At 26.6% G+C, this 25,404-nt stretch overlaps 1 protein-coding gene across 2 annotated transcripts; it reads right to left on the bottom strand.

Moving 5' to 3' along the window:
- Positions 1-6,079: 6,079 nt before the first annotated feature.
- On the bottom strand, positions 6,080-25,212 carry LOC129958508 (5'-AMP-activated protein kinase subunit beta-1-like). 2 transcript variants are annotated; one of them, XM_056071033.1, is made up of 8 exons: positions 25,044-25,212; positions 20,826-21,003; positions 18,824-18,981; positions 13,446-13,539; positions 10,202-10,319; positions 9,432-9,565; positions 6,579-6,647; positions 6,080-6,483 (listed from the first exon to the last, which is right to left on the bottom strand). In XM_056071033.1, exons 2-8 carry the CDS (start codon positions 20,997-20,999, stop codon positions 6,406-6,408), a joined length of 825 nt encoding a protein of 274 aa, XP_055927008.1. In that variant the 5' UTR covers positions 21,000-21,003; positions 25,044-25,212; the 3' UTR covers positions 6,080-6,405. The 2 variants fall into 2 exon arrangements, with proteins under 2 accessions (XP_055927008.1, XP_055927009.1); XM_056071034.1 differs by having other exon boundaries at positions 6,082-6,483; positions 24,914-25,052.
- Positions 25,213-25,404: the final 192 nt, after the last annotated feature.

The following is a 25,404-nucleotide window of genomic DNA, read 5'->3' as shown; positions in this document are numbered from 1 at the left end:
GCCTTTACACTAGGCATACTAGAAACGAGCATACGAAATAGTTAAACCGAATAAGATTTTTTACACTTAAATAAAGAAAAAAAAAAAAGATATATTTATTAAGAGTACTTTTAAAAAATATTTTTTCCTGTTTAATAGGAAATTCGAATGTTTGAACATTGTTATGCCCATCTGCTTTAGACGGGTATATCATTGTCCCTTCATTTTTTTACAATATTTTTTTTAAAGTTTAGAGTAAAAAATAAAAATGAAGGGTAGCAAAGTATTGCATCTCATTTTTTATCTAATCGATTATATACGTATGTATTCAAGATAAAGAAATCCACTTACCCCATAGCAAATATATATAATATAACATATTCTAATTAATCTATGCTCTAAAAATAATTTCCTGTATCTATAACTTTTGAATTGCATGGGCTCTTGTTTTTTCCACGGAATCAAAACGCTGCGTCGGCAAACTTTTCAAAAACTAAATAAGTTCATCGCTGCTTCTCTTTCCTACTTTCTGCCTTCCTATTCGTACGCTACTCACACTAAGACTTGGATAAAGAATGTTGATAATATATAAAAACTGAGAAAATTCTTAAGATTTTCTGGGATTCTTTTTGAACTTGAAAAATTCTTCGAAATTATGATGAATAAAAATAGCTAAGGAAACTCCACGTTTGTTGCTTTATATCATGTTTTACACAGACACATACACATATGAAATGAAAGATTCAGTGATGAAAAAGTATTGAAAAAAATGGTACATTATATAAATTGTGTCGATGAAAAAATATATTCTTTGTATTAATGATGAGAAATATAAGCTGTACTGGAATTGCCTTCAAATTATATAACGATATTAGAAAAGAAGCATAAATGTAAAATTAAAATGAGTTAAATTGAGTTCACGCTACTTTCTTGTCATCAATATAGTTTACCAAGGAGGAACCTCAAAAGATTTCAGCGCCTATGGTCTCATATTGTCACAATCCGCCACTGAGTATATAAATTGTGTCAATAAAAAGTATTTTTCTGTCCAAATGAGAAGAAATAGAAGCTATAGATGCATTAAATAACATATAGGAATTACCTTCAAATTATATAATGATTATAGAAAATAAACACGAAGTAAAAAAAATGAAATAAGTTTAGTTCATATTACTATCTTGTAATCAATAGAGGACCTCAAAATACCTCAGCGCTTATGGCCTCATTTTGTCAAAATCCGCCACTGCGTGTACAGGAAGATATTGTATGCTACAAACATGGAAAGTAAATAGCAGAATATCACTCTAAATGTTCACTCACTTATTTTACATGTTTTGCATTTCCTTATAGTAGCAATTTTTTTTAAATAGTTTTTGAAGCAGTTCTTCGGGTTTTTTTTCTGTTTGAGATATAAATAGAAATTTGGCAAAAACAGGTATAATTATTATAAATATAATTATCAGAATAATTAATATATATTTTAGAACCTTTTGATAAAACGCAAAAGATAAATTCGATTAGATTGTCATTAAAAATATATAGTATTTATCAATCAAATACATTAAATAAATGAGTTAAAAATTGTAAGAATACATTTAAATGTAAGTTACGAGGAACAGCATAATGAATAGTTCAGAGAATAGTATAGGTTTAATTATTACATTCGTTCTTATAAATTTAAAATTATTTTCAAAAGGAAGAATTATTTGAAAAATAAAGTTATCATTTAATTAACACATTGTTGAATGCTCACGAGTTAACTCGCTTTTACATAGCTGCGGCATCAAGTTCATGTTCAACAACGCATTTAAGGTCAAATAAAAAATAAACACTACAATCTCTTGTCTTTTCAGTAAGTAACAAATTTTTATCAAAAGTAATAACAAAAATGAGCTTCATTTGATATAGTGTGTATTATTTTGTAATAAAATATTTTTGCTTAATTCAAAAGAAATTCTTCCAAAACCTTATTTTTCAACAAGTTTATTCATCTCAACATTCAGGTAGATTGAAATTTATTATTTTAAAATTTTATTTGAACGGCTTCTGTCTTTTATTTATATGCAAAGTAAAAAATACATAATTTTATACTAGATAAAATAGTGGCAATCTAAAAAGCTAATCAATATTTCGTGAATCAGTAAAATTATGTAAAGTTATTCATTTTCGTAAATGTATGGAATAAATGTAATTTGCATCCAAAAAATTAATACTAAATACTTTATCTAATAATGTTTTGATGGCTGAATCTTTTTTATTCCATTTGTAATGATATACAATATTATTATAATTACATTCACAGTAGATTAATTTTAAGAAATTTGAGACTTTTTAAAGAAATCTTGAACACAAAAAGCAAACATCAATAAACACTAAATAAACAGACACGGCCATTTTCTTGTTTTAAAAAATATTGAGTTCGTTATGCATTAATTATAAATATAATTAATTTGGCCAATATGTTTGTAAAATTAATAGTTACAAACCTATAATTTATTTCTTAGGAAATAAAACTTTCAGTTTTCTGTAGACATTATATGAGATGGCGAGTAAAAAAATTCTAACTTACCACAAGAATAGATTCTCCCTCTAGACTCAAAAGTATCGACTGTTAATAAAATATTATGGTACACAAAATATTCTTATTTACTTTGATTTCATACTTTTTAAGACTGATGAAATTTTCTATATATATCTTTTCATTACAGCAATGTGGAAAAAAAATATCTGATTCAAGAAATGCATGATCAGTAATATTTGAATGCCAAATAAAAAGTTCTCAACATTTTGAAATTTGTAAAGCACTTTTAAATGCATCGTTTTAAAGGAAATGCAAAAAACTTAATGTAACGGTAAAAAATATTCGTAGAAATGAGCTAAAATTTTGCATATCCGCATGAAATATCTTTAAGCGAATGATTTAGCCCATATTCAGGTGTGTTATCATTTAAAAATGTTTAAACTTCAATTTCAAAAAATCATATCGCATATTAAAAATTAATTATTAAATTAAATATGTATGCAAAATGTGTAGACTAATAATTACAATTTACCTATTTTTATATTTCCATAACAAAATATTTTTTGGTCAATGACTCTATCAATTTTTGAAACATGAATAAAAGTTCAAAATTTAATTTTAACATTGCAGTTTCAAAATTGTGTTCACTCATAATTTCGAATAAACCTAGGTTGAAGAAACTATGCTTCCAGAAATAAATTTGGATGCAGTTTTGATATTCGACGAAAAAAATGAGTGTTACCATTGAAAATTTTAAAGTTTGTTCTAGCTTCACTATGTCCCAATTAACCCAAAATGTCTGATAATACTGTTACGACATATTCACGATATTGATTGGCATTCAGAATATCGAATAATAAGATTGGATTCCACATAAGAAACACCCTTTAAATATGCATGAACGAGAGTGTGCATCATTGCCAAAATTGATAAGTCTTTAGGTTTCTCAAGTCAAAATAAAACACTATACCCATAATTAAAAGAGAATCCAAACTTTTGTTCAAACAGCAAAGTAACGACTCTATTCGTATGCAAATATGTTTGTTCTGAAATATAGTCTCCTTTCACTTGTCCTATCCCACATGTCTAATTAGCTTTTGATATAACCTGTCTTATTCTGCTTCTTCATTTGGAGCTATCCTATATACCTTCCTTACCATTTGCAAAAACTAACTCTAATTGTCTATCCTATAATTTGTATATTTCTACTTCTGATGAGTTTTTTTTTAGCAGTATAGTTATTATGTGATTATCCTAAACGGTTGTAAGCAAAATCCAAGTATCTATAGAATATTGAAATTATTTTCATGCTTACTCCTGGTTGCATACTGTGATAAAGCGATTTAGCTGTTTATTCATATATGCATACTGGGATTAAGCGATTTAGCTGTTAGTTCATAAATTATTACCCTGCTATTAATTTAGAAGCAATAAGAATTTATAAAGTAATCCGATATGTATTTTACATGTAATTTATATGCTTTTTAATTAGAATACACAATTTACCATTTTTATATTCAAATTATTGATGAAATTATTTATATACCCTTTTATTCTCAGCCAGATTTCAAACCAACGTATTTTAAGAGAAATAGCAAAATTATTATTTGAAGTAATAAAATACTATTTAATTGAAGAAATTTTTCATTTACAGAAGTAAAAGACGAAAACAATTAAAATTAATGAATAACATGATATGGTACAAAATTACTCATATTTTTTACTTAGGAAATTACTTTATGCGTCTGAAATTACATATCTTTTACCAAGTTAAAAGAGATTGTATGACAAAATGCCATAACGAATTATAAAGCTATTTAAAAGAAAAACGAATAAAAGATTTATGATATCACGAAACACTACAATAGAAATTTAAGTAATTTGAGAAAAGTACATACTATCATTCAACACTTAATATAATTTAAATTATATATATAGAACAATGAAAGATTCCCGAATAAGAACTAGGCTGAAACGGGCCTAAAGGTAGATGAAATAAAAAAAATATATATTATTAGCTTAGTTGCCAAATAAATCAATTGGATAAAGATAATATAAATTCTATATGTTATGAAATTTTAGGATAATAACACTTTGTCAAGTATAATCGGTCAATTTTCCGTTTCATTATGTTCACTTTGTTCTAACAAAATTCATATATACCAAGAGCATTAAAAATGTGTTCACATATGAAACTAAACTGATCAGGTTATTAAAAGAAGGTCCGTATATTGGTAAAGACCAACCAAATTCACCACTTTTGAAGGAAGGGGAAAACCTTTTCTTCTGAGAATTTGTACAATGCCTCACGTTATTTAGCAAATTTTATCCTTTCCAAAACAGAAGTCCGATTTCTTCCTTATATAAAAACCTGATTTTAAATAATGAAAGAAATGCATCAATAACAGCCAAATATAATCAGAAAAATCTTTTTGAAAGAACACATTGAAACATTTGAAAGTTAACATTTAATTAACGCCCTGGGCTTTATTTAACTTTCACAAAGTACAGCGGCATTTATTTAATAGAAAGCTATATCTTCTTATCAGGGTCAACAGAAGCCAAATGACGAATCAGGAAATCAAAGGCCTGACTTAAGTTGTCAATAAGAAGAAAAATACTCGATTAGTTTTATTCTGATTTGGAAACTTCCATACTCATGATACTATGTAGTAATTTGTCCTTTTTATATTTTGGATTTCAAACATTATTTTAACAAGCAACAATCGATAGAAAGTTTTTCAACTAAACCTCAATGTTTTCAAACAATGAATTTCGTCTATTCAATAATAAAATCTGATATTTTTAAGTTTCAAAACCAGATAATTTTCGCAATATTTTATATTATTAAGTGAGAAAAACTCATGGATTACAGATTATGGAATCTAAAAAAATCTATGACACAAAAATTAATCAATAAAATTTAAGTTGTATCCCGATTTCTCACATATTCGCAAACGTTGAGGCTAGAAATGCTTCAAAAAAAGAAATAAAGTTTCGACCTACAAGGCACGCACAATTTTTAAAAAACCTAATGGCTTATGGAACCAAACTATAAGTTTCATATTGTCATTTACTAAATCCTTTTATTTTAATGCAATCAAGTGCATTTGAAAGAAAATATAACAAAGAATGCTTATCATGTTTAAAATAACCAAGTCTCACGCACATTTTTTTTTTAATAAAAAATAATCATGAAACTGTATACTATATTTTGCGATTACAACTTTTTATAGTTCTTAAATTCGACATGTTTCTTTTTGCAAATATGGTAACATTTCATTGTATCTTGAAACTAATTATTCATTCTAAAACATTATTTTACAGAAATGTAAAGTGCAGTGATTTTATTTTTAAATAGAGGTTTTTAAAAGAAAGGGTTCTATAGTTCTAAGAAATCTATAATAAATAAAATACAAAATATATTTAAACATTTTTATTAAAGAATATATTCAAATAAAACCCACAAAATACATTGTTTTAAAAATATAATTTGATTATGGATAAAATACAATATCAAGACATTATACAAAGTTAATAACAGTCTTACAAGATTTTTTTTTTTTTTTTTGAATGACACATATCTTTGTGCATTTTATACAAAAAGCTGTACTACAACAAAAACTAAAAAAATATAACATATTTGACAATTGATAACTTTTTATGCTCTACAGTCCGACATTTTTATCTTATTACAACATTATATGATATAAACACTGATCAAAGCTAATTAACAAAATATTTAATTTATGCATTTTAACTTCAATGCTTGAAATTTCAACTAAATCCGGAATCTTTGTCAATATGAAAATAACAATAACAATTATCTACGCAAAAAAGTAAATGTATTATATTCAACCATATTCAGAACTAAAAAGTTAAATTTATATGTATAAAAGGCACTTTTATATTGGTTTATACAACAGGGTTGTAACATATTTCTTTTTATATCGGAGAGTTGCACTTAAGATCATGACGCCATCCTATAGATAAAGCAGAAAATGCAACATTTCCATAGTTAGAAATCTTTTAGATAATATAAGTTTTTAAAAAAAGCATACATATAAAAAATGCTTACCTTGATTGATAATGCATAAAGATGATTCAACATGACATGATTCGGCTCAGGAAGTAGGATAGGCTCATTCTGAAATAAAAATTATACACGAAAGTGAGTGAAATATTTTGAAATTAAAATAATATGGTACTTAAGTATACAATGAACAAGTAAACTAGAATAAGATATAAGTATACCCAGAAAAGCATCAAAACTTTAAAAAAGTTTTGAAACTTTCCCAAGAAATATTTGTAGGGAATAATACAAGAAAACTGTTGAATCGAAATGTGTATCCTAATATACATAATCTTGAGCTCTATGCATATGCGGACGTTATATAAAGAGAAGAAAAGTAGACATTAAAAAAAAAAAGCAAAAGCTGCACTGATATGAATTTACATATTGACACATTTAACCCTAAAGGGTAATATTACCACAATATGGCTGAAAAGCTGTGATAGTTCAAATGTCGTTTTTATAAGTAGCACAAAGGATCTTGTTAAAGAATACTCCAATAACAGATTATATCATTTAGTGATAAGAAGGCTCAATAAATGGGACACATTTGAAGAAAGCACAAAACAAGATATTATGATATGCTATTAATGATCTTAATGCAGTAAACTCAATGGAGCATAAGTCTTTAATTTGGAAGTGAATATTTACTCTTAATCACTGGTCTTGATTTTAGATTACTAATATCTGGTTTATAACTATGAATAACCCTTCTAAATGAGCAGAAACAGATTTTAAAAGTACCTTTTATATTATTGTTGAATGTAAAAAAAAATTTAAAAAATCTGAATGTATTTAATGAAATGGAAACATTGCAAAAGGATAATTTTTCAAAGATACCTTTAAATGCACATAAATTTCAATTCGGGAAATATAACTAAATAGGGAAAAATGTATTAAAGATGATAGTTATTATATATGCAATATGGATAAAACACCATATACTTATAAAACAGCTGATTTAGAAAAAAAAAACTCTTCTTAGACTATAATTTATAGCTTCAATGAAAGCAATTGTAATACTTCAGAAGAAAGAAAAATTTAACACATACATAAACAAAAAATTAGTAGTTGTATTAATGGATTCTTCTCAAATCTATTTGTCATCACAATTGTTTATTAACCCTCCAGCTGCGTATCCCAAGATTTCCGCGGATTTGCAATCAGTCCATTTTCTGTAGCATCCCATGTTTTTCGCAGTTTAGAATGTCTATTTTTGCGATTATAGATTTTTATTATGTTATATTATTATCGTGTAACATATAGTATCAATTCACTTTCTTTGAAAAATATTTGAACTTATTTGCAAACATTGCATCTAAATAGTGATTTTAAAGAATTACACAGTCAGATGTTAAAAGCTGAAGATAGAAAATAATGTAGCAATACAAATTTAAAATTATGAATTTGTTAGACCACCCTCCTTTCTTAGAACATATAGCAATTTAAAAATTACGTTGTCCCCATAAAATTCCTATCTGCTACACCACACATCCATTAATTAGTGCTAATAAGCAATTTCTGAGAGTATATAAGAATTCAATACTAATTATAGAAAGCATAATCAAAATAGCGTAATTTTTCAATAAAACAGAGAAACTTAAGGGCAATGAAATCAAATATTCTAAATCTTTATATTCCTACTTTGATTTATCAGTTTTATGCAGTACTATATTTTCTACATGATACATGCTAAAACTTTAAGCTTTTACTGAGATAAAACAATATTCAGATCTTTATATTAAATTAGTGATTTTGACAGCGTGGAAAAATTTTCTAAGCATGGAAAGGCTTCTACTGTTTGAATTCACATGTAAGGGTATTTGATGCACTCCTTTCTTCAAGCTTTGAATCTTTTAGTCAAGGACAACTTACATGTTACTTAATTTACTACTGTACATAGCTAGGAGTATTCCTAATTAAGAGTGAAAATACAGTTTAATTTCAATACATGCATCAAATACCTTGAAAAAGATCTCCACGTATAACACAAGTTTCATGGACTCATAAATATTTATTAACATAGCTGTATTCTCTCTCTCTCTCTATATATATATATATATATATTATATTAAAAAAATTACATAATATGTATTGGCGCCAATAAATCAGCATAACACTCCGCCTACTAATTTTTTTAGCGTCCTCAAGTGGCCAAATGATGTAACCCTTTAATGTGTTCCCGTGAGTGTTAAAAAAAAAACAATGGCGATACAGTCCAAGATTTCGTGTGTAATTTATATATGTAATTGCGTTTTTAAAAAATGAGCTATCATGAGCCAAAACAGTATGAAAACTGAATGATCTGATTCAAGATTCTGAGTGATGTTTTAAAGTTTTAAACAAAAATACAGGTAATTAAACAATGTTATTAATGAATTTTGAAAACTTTAACTAAGAAAATGTTATTTGTAGTAATCATAGAGCAAAAAAACTCTTTAAGAACTCCAAAAAAAAATTGAATTTATAAATTAATCATAGAACTTAAAAAGAAAGTTCTACCACCTATGGCACAACTTGGAAATATCGAATCATAATAAAAAGTAGAATTTTACATAAGTAGTCGATTAATAAACGTCAACAACTTGGCCTTCACATGATCACTTATACAAATTTACATTTTACAAGTAATATTTTCAAATACTTACAAATTATTTATTCATATGTGCAATTAAGGATTGTAAATGTATTAATTTAATAGATATTTTTATTCTCTAGCTTATACCTTTTTAGGCAAAAATGTAAAACAAAAACAATTGAAGTATGGCTATTCATCGCATTTGGCTATATTTATGAAATAAAGTAAAACACAAAATGTAATACACACACACACACACACAATAAACATATTCAACTTACATTTAGACCAACATCTTTATTTAAAATAACTTCGAGTAAGTGAGGTGGTAATACTGGAGGGCCAATAGATTTATCATAAGGTCGGCGCGGAGGAATTTCTTGAGAATAAGGCTCAGGAGATGTGTTACAGTTTCCTGGAAGCATAAAGTTAAAACAAATAAAATATTAACAATCTAAAAAAACATACAACAAAATTAAAAATTTGCTATGAACATAACAGAATAAAAAAATTTTGATGATAAAGTTAAAATTATTTTTCATCAATAGTCTCAGAAAACAAATTCAAATTAGAAAAAATAATTCCCCAAACTTGGAGATTTTCAAAGCTAATGATTATTAACAAATGACAGATTAAAAAAATAACAGCAATTTAAAAAAAATTTAATTTATACGAATGAATAACTAGAAATTAATAAAGGATTTTTTTAAACTGGTAAATATATCTTGTTGGAAGCTCTTTTTTTTTTTTTTTTTTTTTTTAACGAAAAAGAAATCATTAATTTCAAGAGTTACTAGAAATCTCTTTTTGGGAAAGACTAAAATTTCTGACTAGGACATCAATTAATGGAATAAGTACATTAAAAATAAAAGGCAGGCAAGAATAAAATTTAAATATTCATGTAATGATATGAAAGAGACCGGAGTCCCCCCCCTACAGATTTTTTTCATATAGCATGGCAAGAACTAATAAACTATCCACAAGACATGAAATTACAAACAATAATTCTTACAGCATGTACAAATATGAAAGATAAATCATTACGACTTACCAGAGCTTCCACTGCTTGAACTGGTACTGTCTAATGCCAAAGCTTCAAAAACTTCAAAATCTGACTTCTTAACATTCAGTACATTGTTCTTTGTTCCCAAGTCATTGTCTACAGTGGGCTGAAAATTTTAGACTAAATTAAGTAAAACAAATTGATTACCTAAATACTTTTAATGCCTACTAAGAAATAGATTGAATTTCACATGAGTTACTCAAAGCATGAATAAAACTAAGAGATTTTAAAATGCAATAGTCAAGGATTTAGAAGTTCATATTTCCTACTCTCAGCAATCGCAAAACTTTTAACCGTTTAAAAATCCAATAAACAATGTCTACACAAAATTAAGTATATAAATAAGAAATATAATACTTCAAACACTAATTATATAATAAAAAAATCAGTTATACAAAACTAATTTGGAATTCTCACAAAAAACAATTCTACAAATATACCCGTCTTACATATAAAAACTATAAAATTTAATTTAAATTCAAAATGTTGATGTTTGATAGAAAAATAATAAAAATATCAAAATTAGACTTAAAAAAAAGAAAAGCTAAAAATAATTGATAAGTCAAAGCAATGATGGCTTATGCGAAGAATATGGCAGATAAATTAGCATGTCCTCTTTTAGCATGTCCTCTCCAAACTGAATCTAGTGTTATAATACTTTCAATATTACATTGTTCTGGAAAGAAATTCCCCCAAGGGTTCAAATACATAGATTACTGAATTAAAATTTTATGAATAATCAATATATTGAACACATAAAAAAATTTCGAAAAAGTAAACAGCACGGTCTGTTTTAACTGTTATACCTGTCCAAATAATATGATAAATGCCTGTTACAAAACATTTGTTAGCTCGAAAAATTACTATTAAGTTTTATTAGTGACAACTTCTACAAGAGTACAAGAATTATGCATTTATAGTGGTAGAACAAATCAACAGACAGACAAAACTAGGCGCTGAATCGAAGAATTTGATGCAAAATACTACAGATAAAAGCAAAATATATCATGGCGAGTAGTCAAATTTTATCATAAAAATAAGCAATTCACACCCACCTTTAGAAAAAAAAAATAATAAACAACATTAATGTGGCAGCTTTGATTATAGAATTACAAAGATGTTAAGATGAAATTCACTAATTTGGGCAAGAAAGTATCTAATTTTATAAAAATCTAAACATAGAATAACTCCAGTAGCTGACAAATGTTTTGCATTATTACTGAAGTTTTTTTTTTTTTTTTTAATTCTGCAAATTTCTCTAGAAAAATCTTACTAAAGCACTTTTATTGCTGATTTAAAATTACTTTATTACACTACAGTAACTGTATTAAAAAACCTTACACCATCACTTCATTAACAGACTAATTCATTTAAAGGAGGGGAAAAAAAGGTTATACAGGATGAAAAGGAAAAGGCTACACCACATTTGTTTATCTAAGTAAACAAATCTAGGATAAAAATCTACAAATATACTAATTATGTAAACAATTTTTTCTGTTTCTTTTTAGAAATTTTGTTATTTAACTCCGAATTGTTCAGTTTCCTCACAAACAGCTTTTTGCAGCACATTGGATTTCTTTCTTTCTTTCTTTTTTTTTTTTTTTTTTTTTTAAGAAAAGAAAAGACCCTAACTTTTAAGCAAAAGTATTCGGCAATTTCTCTTTCTCTTGCTTTTCTCTAAAGAAATCATATTCGTTCTTTCATTTGCAGCAACTTCTTTAGTCTTCTATTCCTCCAAAATTAGTCGATATTTTGGATGGATCAATATTGCTAATATTCCCAATTGCTATTTAAATCCAGAATTGTAACGTCAACTTATATATAACTCTGTTCTCATGTCAATACTTTCTACCGGCTGTTCATTACGATTTCCGTTTGGCTGTATTTCAGTTTTGTCAGATGTTTGTGTGTGTGTATGTGTGTGCAAGCGCGCATGCGCAAGCATTCTATATTTCGTCTTCACTGTGCTTTGCTTTTCATTTATGCTGAATCTGGTGTAAATACAAGCTTTTTATTGTGATCCAATGAACTCTGGAATGATTAATGTAGACACTTTATTCTACAATACAATAATATTTAAAAAAAAAAAAAAACTTGCATCGCTTCAAGAATATATAAAATTATCCCTGAAAATAAATGTTTCCCCCTATCTAGACAAGCATTAGATAAATGAAAAGTTAAGTCAATAAAAGGGCATATCTTTAACTTACTCTCCATATTTCCTTAAACTGACAGAAAACTTATTAAAGTGACCTTCAGGCTCATTGAAATTCTGCTAGATATGAAAAATCGGGTACAAATAAGAAAATATATTCATATAATTCTGTAGATCTAGCATAGAGAAAAATTCATTAAAAAATTTTTCAGAATGAAAAAAAAAAAAGCATTTTTGATTCCCTTATATAAGGACCATTAAAAATAAGCACTTTTAAGGGATTTCAGTGGTACTGCAAAGCTTGTATATTGTGTGTGTGTGTGTGTGTGTGTGTGTGTGTGTATGTACAATATTCCTTTTTTCGAGACTGGAAAGGTGGACATAGTAACCTACGCAAGACATTGATTTCATTGATCAAAGCAGAGGCAGTGACTATATTATAGGTGGCAAGCTAATGAAGCTTTTAAAATTTAAAATTGCCACATAACAAAATAAGCCGTTATTCTCAAAAACTTCTCGATCAAACAAGCTAAACATATATAAAACAAATAATTTGTCACGAATTTTAAAATGCCCATTTCAAAAATCTATTTGTCATTACATTGATTACAGCAACTTCCTTCTCAGTTTGTCTAAAGAGTACATACTGTCAAAACAATACGAGTCTTGTTGTAGCAAGACTAAAGCTTGGAAAGAATCCTCACTTTAAGCAGTATTAAATCTTATTTGCTAATTCAACATTCTACATGATTTTATGATAAAACCGGACCCAGGCGAGCATCACTAAATAATAAAAATAATTAAGAAAATAAAAGTGGAATAAATTAAAATTTTGAACAGCTCAGAAAACCCAGAGAATTAGTTGCTTTAAATACACAATATAAAACAAAAAATACTCATTCAATCAGATTTTATTATAGTTCTCATTACTACAAAAGAAGGATTACACAAATTTTCTTAAATAAAGAAATCTCTCTTTAAACAAAAACCAGTTAAATATCTAATTTTATAAATATTTTGTTTATACAAAAAAATTTATAAATAATAAAAAGCTTATAATGAGATTATATAACATACCTGAGTGGGTGCATGTACCCATTGACCATCAACAAGAAATTTGTACTGGTGTTCACCTTCTGGGACATCCAAAATCAAAGCAAAGTCCCCATGACTTAAAAAATAAACAACTTTTAAATAAATTGAAAATTTTACAATAAATGATTGAATGACATCAAATAATTTTAAGGCAGAAATTTAAGAGTAAACAAATCAGCATTAGAAATAATTAACGTTTTTGGAAAGTTATAAATTTTTAAATTAAAAAAAAAAAATTCTTCTTAAAAATAAGGTTTTAATAATTACATGACCTAATTATTATGGTTTACTCTTTGCTTGTATATACTACTTTAACAGCTTTTCAAATTCTCTAATTTCTAAATAATTCCTCAGTCTAGTAGCCACACTGCGAAAGAAGATGAGACATTTAGCAACATATTTTTATCAAAAGCCAATTTCCACACACCAGATTGCCATCTACCTTAACAAATTGAATATTTTTCCAGGATATAACCAACAACCATTTCACGGCTATTTACTGTTCAGCAACGGATTGTAAAACCTTCCGCGTTTTTGTGCATGCGTTTAGGATAGGTTTAATTCTTCAAAATAAGGGTGAAAGGAAAGATGAAAGGAGGAGATGCTTACATTTATTAATACTATCTAATATTGGAAATCCAAGGTCAAAGAGAATACCGGAAATGCACTCATCGTTCCGCGTCTCCCCCCTTAATGAGATGGAATCGTCGAAATGTAGTCGTCTCAGAATCCGCTGACGAACAGTAAAAGTAAATAGTTTTTTAACACTCATTTTTTTCATCAAGTTTCAAAATTACTTCAAAAATTCTTCCCACAACTCATCTGCCTAGGTCTATATGTTTCGAAATTATTAGCTAACAAAACTTTGATAATCTAATGTTAAACTGAACTTTTATTCATATCTTAAAAAATAATAATATTTATTGACCTCAGTTCTTTTTGTTATAAAAATATATATACATTTTCCACATATATTTATTATAAAAAATAATTTTTAATATGCAAAAAAAAAAAAAAAAAAAAATTCAAAATTTGAGTTTAAAAATTTCAAATCTCAACACACTTAAATTTGGACATAAATCGAAGAACAAGGTCATTTTATGGGGGCATGCAAAAATTTCAGCTCATTCCTACAAGTAGTTTTTCCATTACAATCATTCAATTTGTGAATCAAATATCATTTTCTACATTATTGTAATGTAAGAATATAAATATAAAAATTTAGATAGTGGCAAAAAATATGAAATCAGGTAAAAAAAAAAAAAAAAAGAAAGAAAAGCACTTGCTTTTCATTGCCGAAATATTTTATTAATAGTCGCCGTTTTTATATGTTGAAGAGAGACTCTTCTTTGTGGCAAGTTAGAATTTTTACTCGACGGTCCATATAGCTTCACTCACAGAATATAAGAAATTATTAAAAATTGGGAATTTTGTATCCTCCTAAATACTTTATATGATTGTAACTATTTAATTTCATTAACATACTGAACAAATCATTTCTCTTTAAAACTCATGCACAGCAAACTCCCTATTTTATAACAAGAAAAGGGCCATTTGTGTTTACTGCCTTTATTAATGTTTGTCTTTATTAATGTTTGTCTATGTGCTCAAGATATGTTTAAAAAAAGTCTAAAATTTCATAAAAATAATCCGCCATGACTGTAATAATAATAATATTTTACATAACCATAAATGATATAAAAAAGATTCGGCTGTCAGAACATTACTAGATAAAGCATTTAGTATTCATTTTTCGGATGTAAAATATATCTATATATATGTTGCATTTATTCCCTACACATTTAAAAACGAAGAATTTCAAATCGTTCTCATAATTGATGAAGTATTGGCTAATATTTTAACTTACCACTATTTTTGTCAGCATAAAATTATGTATGTTTTACTTAATATTTAAATGAAGGGCAGAAACAGATCAAATAAAATTTTTAAATAATGAATTTCAATTTATTTGAATGTCGAAATGAAAAAACTTCTTGGGAAAATAAAGTTTCGTAAAAATTTCTGTCAAGAAACAAAAATATTTTACAACAAAAAAATTCACAAAATTTTGAATGAAACTCATTTTTCATTTACTACTTTTTAAAAAAGATTTGATACTGACATAGAATTTAAGAGATTATAAGGGACTTTATTTTTATAAAATATCTGCAAATAATAAATTTACTATCTATTTTTTATTTAATCTCAATTCTCGACAAGCTGAATCTGTCAAATTATTTGGTTTAAGCAATATTATAGCATTATTTTTACATCTTTTCAAAATGGAATTTTAAACTTTTAAGAAAGAATTCAAAAATTATACATATATTTCACAAAAATTATTCATTCTGAAATAAATTTTTATTTATTAAACTGGATACTTCTTGAAGACAACCTAGGGAATAATTACTCTTAGAATTATTAAAATATAATAATTCAGGGTTGCTACTCAAATCTGAAAAAAAAAAAAAAAAAATCCCTGTGTTTTCCCTGTACATATATTCAAGATATGAAAAAATGTGCGAATAGTACTCATGTGCTAGAATTTAGTATAATTATAATAGAATATGTTTTAAGGAGTGGCAAAAGCAAGGAAAAGAAGCAACAATTTAATATTATTCAAAGTAATAGCATATTAAAAGAAGGTTTATAATTACATACAGAAAAAAAAAACAGTTTATCTTTAATTATTATCTACAATTTAGCAAGACAAAATTTATATATTAAGGGAGGGATATATTACATCTCTTTAATTGTAAGTCACACAAAATTAAGGACTCGGGTGAAACAAAACAAATCATTTTTATCCCTGTACATATATTCAAGATATGAAAAAATGTGCGAATAGTACTCATGTGCTAGAATTTAGTATAATTATAATATAATATGTTTTAAGGAGTGGCAAAAGCAAGGAAAAGAAGCAACAATTTAATATTATTCAAAGTAATAGCATATTAAAAGAAGGTTTATAATTACATACAGAAAAAAAACCCAGTTTATCTTTAATTATTATCTACAATTTAGCAAGACAAAATTTATATATTAAGGGAGGGATATATTACATCTCTTTAATTGTAAGTCACACAAAATTAAGGACTCGGGTGAAACAAAACAAATCATTTTTGTTAACATGATACAAATTATTTAATGATTACTCCACAAAAAACATTAAACAGCAAGATTACTTTTTTTTTATTTATTCATTTTTTTATTTGGGCATCAATTTCTACAGATTTTTTAACCATCAGTTTTATGGAGCTAATGAACCTAATCCATAACCAATAAGGTATAACATTTCTGTATGAACTAACATGCATTTTTTAGCTATTTCCCTTTCATTGAATGAATTAAAGGACGAATATGATGCAACGTTTTAACGCCAATAAAATTTAAACTATTATTCTACAACTAAAAAGTTCGAAATCAGTTAATTTCCAGACATTAAATCTGACGTTTTCGGATTTGATGTGTGCCTTTTAGATACTAAATCCAGGATCAATGATAACTCTTTTGAACTGGCACATGATCTTATATGTTTTCATCTTTTGGTATGACTAGTAAGTGCCAGTTCTCCCATATTACTTATTATCTTGCGAGCAATATGCAACAAATTGATATTCGAATCCATTCAGCAAAATTAAGATTGATTTTTATCCGCCCATTTCGTATTAGATACGGATTTTGAACAGCTCATTGATTTAAAAATATTCTCCAATCTACTTTAAATAAGCTCAGTTTCTTAAATAACGAACAAACCATCAAATAAACTCAAATATGGTAGACTAAACACCACCGCACTGCTTCCACAGATTGAATATTGCTAATCCCGGCAGATAAATGTATTTTATTCTTTCGCGCGGTTGCAGAAGTCTCTCGCATGCTTATTAGCTGCAATCGGGAATTTCATGGAAGAAGAACAACTGTCTCGCAAATCGAAACTGGAATAATCTATGCAGAAAAAAAGGGGAGGGATAAAAGGAGTGAGTTTCCGCATTACACAATCGCGAATGGTATTGTTTCGTTTTTGGAAGCTACGTCTACGATCTTTTATTCTAGCAATCATTAGAGATTAGCATTATTTGGATGGGGAAAAATAACCAAGAAATTTAAAACTTCCTATATTTTCCCTGTTTTTATGAAAATTTTCAAATTTCCCTAGATTTTCCAGGTTTTTTTTAGACGATATTTAAATTCCCTGTGTTTTTCCAGTGGCTTGGCAACTCTGTAATCATTCCTATAATTATATAGATTACAATTATTCTTATAATTATATATCTTATTTTAAATTTCAACTCATATCAGAAGCAGCAAAAAATGGGATGAATATTATCTTAAGAAAATGCAACAATAGTGGAAATTAAAAGTATGTAGAATAAATGAATGAATATTGAGAATGATGCCCTGCAATTTCCGTTCCATGCCTATATCAACATATATCATGTATACATATACTGTCATATAATGAATTTATAGAACGTTAAGATGCCGATAAAGCACAGAAGAAACATTTACATTAATCAGTAAATAAAATGCATTCTTTTCTATGTGTTTGTAAAGTAAAGTGATGTATCATTTCATGTCTATTTATGAGTAGTAAGCGATGATTATTAGTACATATTGCTAACGAAATGCACGAATAAAAGGCAAAAAGAATAATAATCAGTTAATTTAACTCTCTCTCTCTGTAAGATATTAATTTTAACTCTAAAATAAATATTTCTTTTAAACAATAAAAATTATATTAAATTTTATTTCTTCTGCTCATACAGTAAACTTTCTATTTTGATGCTTTCAGCACAATGGTGATTCAGGCTCAGAGGGAATTTAAGTGAAACTTTGAATGCCCTTGGATATTTGTGCGTGTGTGGAAAGGAACCAAATTTCCCCCAGGAATTTTCACTGCAAATATTTTACTATACATAAAGTAGCAAACAATTTTACAATATAGATGAAACTTTAAAGATACTTTTAAAGTAACATACACATACAAACCCACACACAAAAAAAAATTTAAAAAAAAAAACACTATTACCGATGTCTAGAGAATATATAAACCTTCGACATCTAAATATGGAATTAACCCCTTAAAAGAAAATGTGAAATATCACAAGATGAAATTATGGTATATTAACCAAAATGTGTACTCTGCATAATTTTTCCATGCAGAATCTATTCATGATACAAATAAGGGTGTTACCATAAGAAATTTTAAATATGTAGATAATCCCCAACAAAAATTTTATGGACAAAATCTGTTAGTATACATTACAAGCTTTAAAAAGGTATTTTTAGTTTTCATATGTGATGATTAACAGCAGAATAACATGGTGTGACTCTTTTTTTCCATGACTATACATTACCTCTCAACCATAGGAATAGGTTTCCATTCAGAAAATGTACCACTGACATAAACCTCTTTACCACCTCCCTCCCATTTGAACACAGTAGGAAACTGGGTAGCTTCAGATGATGTTGTGCTGACAGTCGAAGAACGTGGTCTCATGCCATTACTTTTATCCTAACAGAAAACAAAATAACTGTTAATAAAAAAGAATGAATATAAAAATTTACTCATTAATAAATCATGTAACAATAAATTTTTTTTACAAAAAATGAACAAAAGGGGTTAATAATGAAAATATCAATTTGACAAGAAACTTACCTTTATTTCTTTATGGTTAAGGCTAAAATGAAAAAGGAAAAATCAAAAATTTAATGTATCCTATACACAAAATCCCACATGTCTTGCATTAAACAATTAAAAATATATTTATAAATTCAATATTTGTTTTATATTAGGAAGTCATATAAATAAGTAGGTTTGCAAAATTAGCAAAGTTAAAATAATTTTCTTTTCAATTAATTTCAAAACACATTCTGTCAGATTATTAGAGATAATAGTTAAATGCTTTACATATGCTATTTTTAAAAATTCAATTATAATTTTTATAAATTATGCTTATTAATAAGATAAATAATAAAAAAAATATTAATTTCAAAGTGGCAAAATCACGACAAAATATTTCAAAACCACAGTGGATCAAGTTAGCTCCATTTACATCCTCTCATATCGGTTGAAATGTATACAAGAATGCTTAAAATTTAAGTCTAATCCAAAATATATAATTTTTCCAGAACTTTTAAATAATTAAAGAACATTTTTCTTCTTATGCATTGCAAAAGGATATTAGTTTTTATTTAATTACTATATAAATTATACTATACAACAAAGGTAGAAAAATCAAAGGAATTGTTATAAAAAATGAAACCACTAAATAAAAATATTCCAAAGTTTTGTTAGTTGATGAACACTTCTTACATTTTGATAAACAAATTATAAATTCTTAACATATATTTTTTTAGCCTAACATATAATTTTTAGTGAGAGCATTTAAAGTTTGCATCATGTTTTAATTTTAATATCAGAATTTATTTTTACTTCTTACACATAAAAAGTTGGATTTTTTATGGATAGAAAAGTTTGGTCAGAGGCAGGTAAATTCACTGCTAGGCTTCTGAACATTTATCTATATTGTCTAATTTACGACCACATAACAATTCCCCAATTTTATATCATTTTGATCATTGGCAATCTCTTGATTTCTTCAAATAATTCTCAAACAAAAAAATCTAAGTAGAGCACAGTGGTATTTATTTAAAAACTTTAAATTTGTCAATTTGTACACATATCTTAAAAGTAGACACTGAAACCAACTTAAACAAAGCTTGAAACTTAATTCATTTGTATATACCTCCCGATTCCAAAGACAAATTCTCTAATGATGAAAATTATCAATAAATTTTCCTGATCATTAAGTAAATGTACTATAAATTTTTGGGGTTATCAATTCAATAACATTTGACTTCAAAAACATACCAAACGAGAACTTTAGAAAAACTTTTTCACTCTATGTATATTCTTTCTAGTAACAGTAATTTTAATGGAAAGTTCATGAAATCAGACAACGAAAATTAGAGCTTGTGACTCTTTTATTAAAACCAAAGTAGGAAAATAAGATGAGTCTATTGTTTAGAAATACAGTGAACTATGGTTTAATGTAGTGAATTAATATTTTTCAGTTATTAAAGATTGTTAACTTTTAAACTTACACATAACTCAATAGACAATAGAATTTTTAAAAATTGCATGAATTTTTGTGAGGGAATTATAAGCTATTTCAAACAGGATAAAAGTTAAAACAAAAAGAAAGAAAAAAAAAAAACCTTGAGAATGAAATGATAATTTTTATTTCAGAAAAATAAATTTGAAATTTAAATTATCTTAATAACACAAGTTTATCACAATCAACTTTAATTTTAAAAAATCCACATATCTAGCATTAGAAATAAAACAAAGTTTACTTTTAAAACTCCAGGTATATCATCACATTCTTCAAGTGATGGTTGATAAAGAAATCTTCCTTTTCTATTTCCAAAACCAAAGTCAAAGATTTTGTCATCTTTGCATGGCGAAGCTGGACATTCTGAATCGGTTGAATAGGCACGGTCACGTTTATTAGAATTTGAATTACCCATATTCCTGAAATATTGATATACATTAAAGATTTATAAAAACGTGCAAGTAATGAAAATTATAAATAACCAATGTTCCCATTTAAATAAAGCAACATGTATGATAACAGATTTTTCTTTTAACTGGTAAATTAAGATAGTGCATACAAAAACAAATTAAAAGACAACTTCTATTTCTTTAATTAGTTTTTTTTACAACTAAAATTCATATGATAAAATGGATCAAATCAGGTTTTTAAAGGATGATTTGAATTAGAGCCTTTTTTAACTTTTTTTAAATGTTATTCCCCTTTTTAATTGAGAAAAAAATCTTTGTGATCCCACTGTTAATAGAAATACTTTTCCACCTCAAGTATTTATAAAGTTCATAAATAAAGCAGTAGTGAAAAGCAAATATAGAAATTTGTAATATAAAGGTTGTTAAATAAATAATGAGCCAAAGGCAACCACAAAACACTAGCATGTTAGAAAATACTGATAAAGTAAGGAAGATTCAGATATAGCAAAGTTAGATTGTTGTGTTCACTCACTGAATGCCATTTCAAGCAGCATGTCTTCAACCACTCTACTATTGTGAATTTAGAGCATATAGAGATGTGAAGAAAATTTTGAGACGATAAGGATTTTAGTCAGGCACTCGTGAAATAAATGGTTTAGAAATGAATATTAGGGAAAACTCCCTACAAATGTGCAAAGCTATTGTTTGTTTGATATCCGAAAGGACAATGACCCAAGAATGATGGAAAAAGATTTTGAAGTACAAAATTTTTTAGACTGTCACAGATCTGTAAAATTTTTATTTAGAGAATGTCCCTTCAACATGATGTTTTCTCTGGTAATTAAATAACGCCTTCTTGTTTTGGAAATAAGCAGTCATATTAATTCAATTAAGATTCTAAAGAAAAATGAGATATTTATGGATTATTTGACATTTCTATATTAAAATAATAATAATTTAATAACATCTATGAACGACTAAATTCAGATTATAAATATGATAATTTGATGTATGAAATACACTCAGATATTACAGTTAAAGAGTTAAAATTATGTAGTATATTGAACAAATGATACTTTAAAATAATTTCCTTAGAGATATTTGCCCATAAGAATTAAAACAAAAAAATTAATCCTCTTGATGTCAGGATTCTTGTAATTACATATAGAATAAAACTTGTAACTTGAGAAGAGATGGATGATTTAAAGGCCTGTTAAGAAAAAGGATTTGTAGCAGTTATTTCAAAGTTTTATTTATTTAGTAAAAATCTTTTGAAATTTCTAAAGTTTGTTTCTATAGTTTTTTCTTTCTTTTTTTTCTGATTGATAAACTTAACTTTCTAAAAATTAGTATACTAGGTATCATTTTGAAACATACTAAAGAAAAAAAAAAATCTTAAAACGATAATTCAATTAAAAAAAATTTATTAATTCAATTCATGAAAGCATTATGACCTGGCACAAGAAAGATTCAATAACTTTTCATCAATATCATATGATTGTGTCATCAGATGAAATGTCAATAAATGACCTATTCACAAGATGGAAGATTAAGACAAAGCTAGCAATTATAATCCATACTTTAAATTACGTCAGATCCTCCACATAATCAATAAAAGATAGTATATTCTTAATTGCTTCAAGTACAACAAAATAAGGAGTATGTCATTTTATAATTATATTTAGTACTGAAATGTAAAAGCCTTGAATTCCCAAATTTTTTTCAATCAGCTTTCATCTTTTTATAGAAAATTCATACTCTGAAGAGAATATCAATTTCAGAAGTAAATTTAATTTCACTGCATATAAACTTCAATTATTATAAAACAAGGAAATATCTTGAAATATATATAATAACTTTTACTCCATGTTTTCAATTCATCTCATACCCTACTAAATGAAAAATATAATTCTTCCTACTCCTGAAATGGACTTTAAAATGAAATTGCCATAGGTCATTTGAAGAGCACCACGTGAGTATAATTGATTCCATTCATAAAAAGTCCATTTCTAATTTAACCATACGGAAAATGTAGGGAAACACGGTGTTCCTGCTGAAAAAGCTTTAATATTAATGATATTCTAATTTCAACTAATAATTTCACAATTAAAGGCATTTATTTTAGTAAAGACATGAAATAACTTCCTCTGAAATTAAAATTTTCAATCTGTTCAAACAAAAAAAAAAAAAAAAAAAAAAACTTGTCAACTTTACAGAAATGAACAAACATATGTTATAAAACCTATTTTTTAAAAAAGTAAAAGTTGCTGATGATCCAAAATTTTCCCAAATATGTCAAAATCTTGATTTTTTACTGTTCCATGACTGAAAGCTATATTTTTAAATTAATCAAAAATTATATTTAATATACTTTGAAATACCAAGAAAACTATTTAAGCTTGTATTAAAGCAGCTTTCATGTCTTTGCATCGCATGTAAAAATAAACACAAAAAAAAAATTTTTTTCATATAAAATGAAAATTTTATAGCTTTTATTCTTGTGTTTCAATTCAAATTAAGAGTATATAAATTAAACAAAAACATATGTGAAGTTTCTTCATTCATCCAGCACTAGGACTTCAGTCATCAGTATTTACAAAGTATGTACACGCTTAATACATTTCATTAAATTCACAGGATTGATTCCAATTACATTAAGCAATCTGAATTTTAAAAATTATTAAATTTACAAGTCATTAAAATATACTTTCATCACAAAGAAACCATTATAAATTATAATAATTATAGCATATCTATTGATGCACAGAGCTTTTACAATCAAAATTTGTTTTTTAAAATTTCATTAATATCACTTTAATACAAATATATGAATCTCATTTGCACCAGCATATGTTACTAGCTTCTACATTTTTAAAGAACATACAAAGGGTAAGAAGTTTACAATGACTGGTTTTAAATAAACATATTCAGAAGGTATTATTTATTATTTAAATGATTTTTCAATTCAAAGTTTCCAACAAATATGATTTCTTTTCCAACTTTCCAAGTTCATTCATTGAATAAAACCCAATTCTCACTCATTCCGATTAAAGTATATCCAATCTACATACTTACAACCAACAACTTTTAGGTATATAACCTTTAATATGTTACTTTTGTTTTTCCTTAAAACTAGGAGTATAGTATTAGACTTTCAAAAAATTTTTCATTACATGATTAAATGCAGAAAAACTACATGGTTCAACTCTTTGGAATAAGCATTTCTTTAAATGTAGATTTTATTATATATAAAACTCAATGTTGGTCTACCTTAAATTTCTTATACTGCACCAAGAATGTTCATCAGAATTTAAATATTTTTAGATAAATTTCCTAATTCTTTCTAAAACATTTTGAAGAGATATTTTAAATCTTTTACAGATATAAACTAATAAAATTACAGTTGGCAGAATAAATAGAATACAGTTTCAAAATTTTATTTAATTTCACACACAAGATTTTTAAAAACAAACATGATATTCTTAAGTTCTTCCTTTGTATATAAAAATTAGATATTTTAGATAACTTTTTATTTATCAAGTATTGTCTTTAATTGCTACAGTAATAAAAATAAACAGCAAGTCACACATTTAAGCAAAATTAACCATTCGGCCTAAACCTATTTAATAACTAATTTAATTGTTTTAAAATTACTTGTCAAATATACTATATTGACTGTATTAGACATTTAATTAAAAAAAATCCATTTCTAGTGGTAAATACAATACATTATTGCAAACTGAAGCCTAATAATCCACCTCTTTAAAAAAATCCTAATTAAAATGTAAGCAACAAAATATTATATAAATGAAATCAAAAATTTCATTTAATAGGTCAAGAAGACAAAAATTTAAATTTAACACATTAAATTTCTCTAGGTGTTGAGAAGAAGAAAGCACACTTAGTTGGAAATACATACACATATTAAATTTAAATTAAGACATCAACTAGTTGTTAACAGTTTCCATCACAACACACGCCGATTTGACAAGACTAACATTCAAAATAGTTACTCGTTCAAGTTATATCTAATAACAAAATAAACATACTAAGTCAGCGGAAACCTGAAGAAAAATTATAATGGCATCACAAAGCTTCACGGATTTTCAGTGGACTCTTTCATCTGAAGCTGCATTGCCTGAGGGCAATAGGCATTGATAAGGGGTCAATGTAAAGAAAATGTAACTTTGGATTCTCACATTGATTTCATGAAAATTAATAAAACTTTTCTATCAACTACAAATAAACCTCTGTGTATACACATACATATTATCAAATTTATGGGTAGAGGGAAGTGTTCAAGGAAAAGTTCCTTCGAAGTATGAATTGCGCAGATCAAGTGCGACAGTAGTTCAATCTACCGGTTGCCACTCATCCCTAGTTGCCAATAGCTGTTTGAAGCACGATACA

Source organism: Argiope bruennichi, chromosome X1, assembly GCF_947563725.1.
Source record: "Argiope bruennichi chromosome X1, qqArgBrue1.1, whole genome shotgun sequence".
Classification (NCBI taxonomy): Eukaryota; Metazoa; Arthropoda; class Arachnida; order Araneae; family Araneidae; genus Argiope; species Argiope bruennichi.
The sequence above is the reverse complement of the archived record's forward strand: the minus strand, read 5'-3'. Positions and strand labels throughout refer to the sequence as shown.